Source organism: Nymphalis io, chromosome 24 (genome assembly GCF_905147045.1).
Source record: "Nymphalis io chromosome 24, ilAglIoxx1.1, whole genome shotgun sequence".
Lineage (NCBI taxonomy): Eukaryota > Metazoa > Arthropoda > Insecta > Lepidoptera > Nymphalidae > Nymphalis > Nymphalis io.
In genome coordinates, this window is record NC_065911.1 from 7,306,713 (window position 1) to 7,315,019 (window position 8,307).

Below are 8,307 nucleotides of genomic sequence, written 5' to 3' on the forward strand. Positions count from 1 at the left end.
TGGATGCAGTCATTAGTAAATTAAATTTAAGTAAATTCTTTAGTTATCATTACAATTCATTATTATGTCTTCACGACGAAATATATTATATACTGCATCATTAATTGTTAGCTTTAATCTGTAGAAGTTGATGTAATTAAACTTGCTACTTTCGCCGAAACGCCCTATTTCATTATACTACTAAGGAAAATAAATAATTAAATATATGCTAATTTCATCCCTGACATGGTAAAATCTAAGTAGTCAGATAGATCTTTTATTAGCGTTTACACGACAATACACATAAACGGAAATATGTCAATAAAGTGTGATGTATGTGAGTCGGTAGGATAACGACCGTAACAGTGAATTTCAGATGCCTTCGAGTGACATAAAGACAGCGTAAATGTGAGGTCGATAATTATAATTAAAAAAAAAGAAATAAAATTCATGGAAATAAGGCGCAATGCAATCATGCAATAATATAACCATAGCATGTTATCGATTTGAAACGCTAAGATTACTTTTACGGCAAATTTTCATGTACCATTAAGTTACCGAAACGAATTAGTGATAATACCAGCGCTTGCTGATGACGGTCAGAAGACAAGCGAAAAAATATACTCTAATCGTAAGTTACTTTATGGGAAATGTTTATTTATGCAAAAAGTTACGCTATAGTTATATCATTACTGGCGTTAAGGGTATCGTCGGTTGGCGAAAGGGCTTTTAATGCTTGCAAGAAATTTGCTGTATCTATGTTAGAATGTCAGAATATTTTAAACCCAAAATATAGAGTCAGAGTGCCCGTTGACTTACTGCTGTATCCCCATATGGCATTGATTGGATTTCGAAAGCACATTCAAGATCTGCCCGCGTGGAAATGTGGTGGAACATTAATAAGTGAAAACTGGGTTTTAACAGCAGCTCATTGTGTTGAAGATCCTTCAGAAGGAATAGCGAGTATTATAAGAATCGGAACTGCCACTTTTGAATTCGATGAAGTCGAAGAACTGACTCAGGAAAGAGAAATCGATGAGATCATTTCTCATCCAGGATATAAACCACCATCCAAATACCATGATATCGCGTTGATGAAAGCTAAACCAGAGTTTGTTCTGAGTAGACATATACGACTGGCTTGTTTAAATCTTAACTACACAGATAATATGAAGCTGACAGTCATTGGCTTCGGTAAAACGGTATCCAGTGCGCAAACTGGAAGTGAAACGTTAATGAAAGTAGATGTCGACATTGTTAGTAGTAAAATTTGCAACAGATCTATGCGATATATGATAAAGAGAAAAGTTTTGGCTCAGGGTATAACGGAGAATCAACTTTGCGCTGGTGATTATGAACATGGAGGAAAAGATACTTGTCAGGGTGACTCAGGTGGACCTTTGCAAATGATGGATGACAGAGTAGATTGTATTAATACTTTCCCTTTACACAAGATAGTTGGAGTTACATCGTTTGGAAGAGATTGTGGAAGGAAAATGGCTCCAGGTGTTTACACAAGAGTTTCGAAATATATTGAATGGATTGAGAATATTGTTTGGCCTGAATATTCAGATTCCCAAAAAGCAGAAATGGAAACGATATGAAAAAAAAGCTTTGTAGATCTAACCTCAAATCAAATTTACGTACTAGGAAGTAAGAAGCATAGCTGACGCTGATTAAGTTCAAATCCTGAACATCACCATTAAGATCCTCCATTGCTCCTTTAAACATCATCACAGAACAGTTTATTAGTCGACGCCTTTCGAGTCCAATTTTTTTTGTTGATATTAAGCCAGTACATATATATGAATATGAATAATTCATATCGAGCATAGAATTTGACAACATAGTCACTTATCAGGTTCTAGCATAGCTACAAACCAACACCTTGATAAAAAATAAATACTTTGTGCATAGTATGTCTATATCGTGAGTTACAAGAAGTAACACCAATATAAAGAAGAATATTAATCAACTGTTTAAAACACATATTTGCATACTCACAATAAACACCAGACAAAACAGCGACCTCTTCCACATAATTCTCGAAGCCGCATTTTTAGTTATGATATATAGTGAAGTAAGGATAACGGGTCTCACCTGAAACAAATGGAATGTTCTTTGAAAAAAACCGTCAAGATTGAAGCCGCAGGGGACAGGTACGGAATAAAAAATATATATATATGTTACGTTTGAGAACGAACGAGCGTGGAATGAAGATGGCGTTCATAGCAAATGGATACGAATGACTGTTGAAAAAACATGCTTTTCTTAGTTTTTTGTTGAATTAAGATTCGGTATCACATTGTTTTTGATGACGTCAATTTTATAACAACTTTGTTGATTAATTACATAGTAATGTATTAGTTTCTTTGACTTTTGTGATTGTTGTTTTATGTATTTTAAACATTTTTATGTTTAAAGTTAAGTTCTCCAGTTCTTAACTAAGGTAATTCCCGGCTGATGTAACGTTGAAAAATAGACAATTAAAGTTAGAGGAAGTTAGAAAGTCGTTTTATTATGGAAAATACAATTCGTAACTTACACTTGAATCAGGCAATTTTCTAAACTTTGTTAATGATAAAAAATATTCTTTGCTTTTGAATTTAAAAAAAATGTTCTGACTAAATATATGCGTTAAGCTTATGCTAAAAGACATAAAGGCTTGAAATTTAGAGATCTGCGTAATTTACGACGCAATAATTTGCGACAATTTGTTTAAAAGGCGTTACCCGTCATACCCCACATTCTTTAACCGGATCAGAATCGAACAGTTTAAAAGGTCATTTTTTTCAGCACACAAAAACAAATAAATTTAGTTATAATAAGTTATTATGATTTGACAAACATCTCGTGCTGAAACTCATTACAATATATTTTTTATTTCACGGTTAAAGGCACGACTAAAGCTAATATATTACAAATTGACATATAATATATTTTTATGTATTAAAATATTATGAATATTAATTTAGATTTTCCATCATCTCTGTAACTAATACACTTTCACACTGTTCAGAAAAACATCACGAGGAAGTGTTGCATGAAAATCTACCATTATGTATCTATACCCGTTTTGGAGTAGCATGGTTCAAACCTTCTCCTCAAAAAGAGATATTATTTGTCTGTTAGTCTTGTATGCGTTGCTAAACTATTTATTTGATTGTGTTGTCACTTGTTCTGCGTACGCCCACGAATGTTTCTGTGTGAAGTCGGGACAGGTAGCTGGTAAATTATAAAAATAATCTCAGAATTAATGATACGAAAACCATTTAAGATTGAAATAATATGGATACTGGAATTCAAAGGAGATGAAATTTTATGCAGGGAATAATTTTATATTTTACCGATAATAAGTTCAGTTTTAGTTGAAACATTTCATAAAATAACGCATTCAACCGTTATATTATATCAGTATTTTATTACTTATTGAGGAAAATTTATATTTTTTCACATACGCTTTGCATATAATAACAATACTATTTTGATTGATTTGATGATTTTTTATTTGATAGATTTTCTTTATTTACAATAGTTTTGCTCCGTAGCGACACTCGTGTTGATTTTAGATTATACATACCTGTTTTATTTTTAAATACACATATACTAATTAAAACATATATAATACCTTTGTATGTAAGTATAGCTATCACCTAACCTGGTAAATCTCTCTTAGATTGGTTTGTCTAAAGTGAAGTGTTTGTTTGTTTGTTTAATCAGCCATAAGTCCGCTCGTTGGAACACATATATTTTCTATTTTTAATCTTAAGGATTTTCTGTATTATATGTTCGTATACAATAAAGTGTATTGATAATTAATTATTAAAAATAGTAAATAAATAATAAATTAAATAATATATTTATTTAATTTTAATTTGCGTTGTATAATAATATAAGCTAAAAGTTATATTCTAAGGCATAAGCTTCCCTAAAAGTTCCTACATAATTTATAGCTTAATAAATACATTATAAAGTGTTATGGAGGATCGAGATCTCCAAACACACGTACTAGTAGTATTAATTGTAACTTACTAGATTGATGTTTGTAAATTTTGAAATTTTACAAGTGATTTATTTTAATAATAGAAACGTATTTGTGATAAATTGCTAATCATAATAGTTCCCCCGGCTGTTAGGATAATCCAATGAAATTTTAAAGCAACTCTGTAATAGGAACTTTCCGAAGAATCTTAATCTTATCTTTGTGGTAAACAAATTCCTTTAAAACTGTTTTTCTTTAAGCTTCCGCCGGAAGTCGTTTCTCTATTAACGTCGCTTCTTTATTTCGCAAATAGCTTTTGCTACTTAGTTCAGTTTTTTGCAATTTTTTTAAAAACAATCTCTCCAATGTCCGAGTTGACGATAGGAATTTTATTACATTTTTATGATTTACCAAAAAGTAGTAGTTGAAACAGTATCGCCTCATCTGTCTGATAGCAATCTTGTTATGAATTGTTGTATGTTTGTTATTGTGAATATTGAATGAACCATTATTTATATTAATATAATTAAAAAAACAGTCACTAAATGTAGGGACATTAAGTAGAGGGCTGCGGAAGGCAGATTTTCAACCGACATATACAGGTTTGTTCATGATTTTTTTCTATAACTTATGTCCATGAAAATTCAGAGGTGCTTGCCTGGATTTGAACCGTTCGGTTAAAATCACATATTCTTACCATTTGCCTGTTTAAGAATTTAAAGAAATGAAAGGCGTATTAAAATGATATGCGTTTTACTCGATTGATAGTTCAAGTCGTTATGATTTAAATTTTTCTTGCAGGACCAATCGTTGTCCTCTCTGTCATATTCGCGTTTTGTTATTGCTGCTTCAAATAACCGCTCGAACACTAGCTTTTATATAAATTTGAAAAATATAATAATCTCGCACTCTAATTATTTCACGTTAATTGAAAGTAAATTTTCACACGGAAAAAGTATCATGGACCATATTAAAAGTGAGCTAAGTAAATTTATTGACAGAAAAATTATATCATATTTAATGTTAAGTTAACTTTGTCCAGCTCGGGGTTTTCGGGGTAGATCCGAAATATTTTTACGCGCGAACATCACGAGTTTGATCAGATTCCTGGAATACCCTAAAGATCGGCAGTTAATGAAATAACTCGGTTTAATCAACCGACCGTTGTCCGTGTACCCGAAAATGTATGTACCCTAATCTTGGGTCTTAATTGAATATTTTAATTGGGTTCAATCTTTGACATATTTGAATTTATGTGTTTTTTCTACTGCTTTTTGTGGACGACCATTCATATCATAACATATGTATATTATTGTTATGTTACAGTTTGAAGGGTGAGTGAGCTAGTTTAACTACATAAGGGACATAACGTCTTAGTTACCAAGGTTGGTGGAGCGATGATGATGTATGGAATGATTAATATTTCGTACAATTCCAATGTCTATGGGTGGTGGTGACCACTTACAAACAGGTGGCCCATTTGCCCACATATATAAATAGACAAAGACAAAACAGTTTAGACCCATTCTCTTCTATTCGTCAATCGATTTTCTTATTTTTTAATAATAAAAAGAATTGAGAATATAAATAGAAAAAAAAAAACGTTCGAATTTTAAAATATATTCATAAAATAATGATTCTGATCGAATTTCGACTTCTGGGCGAACAATGTATGTAACAATATAATGTAAATAATATATGTGGAGTTTCATCCGACACATGCAGATTGCTTGTCAATGTTTTTCTTCAACCGATTTAGTGATCCAAGTTTTCTAACCACTGTGCCATCGTTGTTTTTTATTACTTAGGCTTTTAAATAAGCAGAACAATTATTTATTTTAATATTATATTATCCGTTTACAAAATATTATTTATCTAAGTTAGATCTTATAAGCACTTTTTAATCGTCATATTACAAGGTTAAATGAAATATAAAACTGCATCGGTTCGGAATGAAAATTCTAAGAAGAAGAATCAGCTAAAATCTCAAGTGACTCATTTCCACTAATTAAATTACATGCAACTGTAAGCTATGTAATTTTAAGAAAGGTATGATCCATATGTGATTTAGTTCGATATATGTACTGTAAGCTGTACTTAATTGTTTTTGTATAATTTTCAAACTGTGTTTATACTTAAACGATATTAAAGATAAATTTGTAATAGATATTTTTGATAATTTTGCTCACGAGGACGTGAGAAGTTTGTCAGGATGGACGAGTTGTAAGCTATGTAATTTTAAGAAAGGTATGATTTACATAAATATGGTTTTGATTTGACTATTTTTTATTGAAATGTAAGAAAATCAACAAGACGGGTAGTCAAATAAAATATGATTTAAAGTAGGGTTAAGTGTTTTAAAAAGGGCGGTGTAAATTGATTTGCTCTGAGTTCGTTTGGTGCATTGGTAGCAAAATCAATTAAAGGTGATATTATTGTACTATTTTTGTATTCACTGTATTAATGTATAATGTTATAATGTGGTTTACAAAAATGAATATACTTAGTGACGTGCACGTCTTGTTTTATTTTAAAAAAAGTATAGTAGATGTTAACAAAATATATTACCTACAAAATTTATCCTTATAAACAATTCTATCGATTTGACGCGATATCATTGGTGGAAAGCTTAATGACAGTGATTATGGTTTTACGAAAAAATTGCGTTTTGAATATTATAATTAAAGTGGACATACATAAGTAATTAAGTGGAATAGTGTTGTATTATAAATTAAGATATAACAGTAACAGCCTGTTAATGTCTCACTGCTGGGCTAAGGCCTCCTCTCCCTTTTGAGGAGAAGGTTTGGAGCTTATTCCACCACGCTGCTACAATGCGGGTTGGTAGAATACACATGTGGCAGGATTTCAATGAAATTAGACACATATTAAGATATATAAATCAAGAATTGTTTATACTGTATACTAAGCAATACTATTATATAACCCATGGATTATGTAATCTAAAGTTTTGTTTATCTTTACTCGTTCAATTAGAATAGTGTATATATAATTGTATGTATATTTGTGACCTTAAATCATAAAAACGCATTGAACTTTCGAAATTCAATTTTCATCAATCGGTTATCAAATTGAAAGTGTCTTATTGAAACTTTTCCAATCATTGAGATTCAAGACACTTACGTTTGGATTCGTTGAATAGACCGCATTTTTAAATCCCGCCTTTTCAAACCCGTCTGTTGGCCCCGTGTTATCGGTTTTCATATTGGAGTTATTTCAAGACTTAATCTTTGAACTGATTAATGTTTGATTTCGAGCCCTGGCTCTATAGAATAAAGTGTAGATCAATGATATATTGCGTCCATTTATTGGCTGTGCTAACGAACGAATGATCACAATTTTTTAATATTAAAACATTTTTTTACGAATTGTTCCAAATTAGAATGGGTACAAGTTACTTGAATGTATATAAGTGGGTGTTTTTTTTTACAATTATAGGTTTATATAATCTCAATTATGATTTTTTTTATTATTTCATTTAATGATGGTTTTTTTTTCTATAATGCAACGAGCGCAATTTTAATATTAGTGTCGCGTTATTTGTAGTAAAACAAAACCAAAATATTCTTAATTACATACGCTCTTATATGCTTTGCTATTCTTATATGCTGCTACTGGTTGGGAATGTAGATTTCGTCATTTCTTTCCATGTAAAACAAACTGAGTATTTACTTTTTTTCGTCAATCGTATACATGTTATTATATAAAAAGCCGAGATGGCCCAGTGGTTAGAAAAAAGCCGAGATGGCCCAGTAGTTAGAACGCGTGAATCTTATCCGATGATCGTGGGTTCAAACCCGGGCAAGCACCACTGTATTTTCATGTGCTTAATTTGTGATTATAATTCATCTCGTGCTTAACGGTGAAGGAAAACATCGTGAGGAAACCTGCATGTGTCTAATTTCATTGAAATTCTGCCACATGTGTATTCTACCAACCTGCATTGGAGCAGCGTGGTGGAATAAGCTCCACAACCTTCTCCTCAAAAGGGAGAGGAGGCCTTAGCCCAGCAGTGGGACATTAACAGGCTGTTACTGTATACATGTTATTGTCATACGTAATTAAATTTATATATGCTGTATGAGAAACAACGAATACGAAGTTCAAGCTCTTTTATCATATAAATTTTACAAAATAATATACCTTTTTTTATTAATATTTTTGGCTGCCTTGTTTGACTAGTAGCCAGTTATAAGGCCACTGGTCCTGAGGTTGTTGGATTATTCTGTCAGAAATTTTATCAGTAGCTGGCTGGAGTCTGAAAGTTAGAAGTGTTTACACTGCCGTACCTCGGAAAGCACGTAAAGTGGGTCCTGCGCCTGAAC

The 8,307-nt window shown here is 31.6% G+C and overlaps 1 protein-coding gene across 1 annotated transcript; it reads left to right on the top strand.

Annotated features, from left to right (window-relative positions):
- The first annotated feature begins 562 nt into the window (after window positions 1-562).
- On the top strand, window positions 563-2,513 carry LOC126777908 (serine protease snake-like). The gene has a single exon (XM_050501208.1). The coding sequence runs from the start codon at window positions 630-632 to the stop codon at window positions 1,581-1,583; it is 954 nt and encodes a 317-aa protein (XP_050357165.1). The 5' UTR covers window positions 563-629; the 3' UTR covers window positions 1,584-2,513.
- Window positions 2,514-8,307: the final 5,794 nt, after the last annotated feature.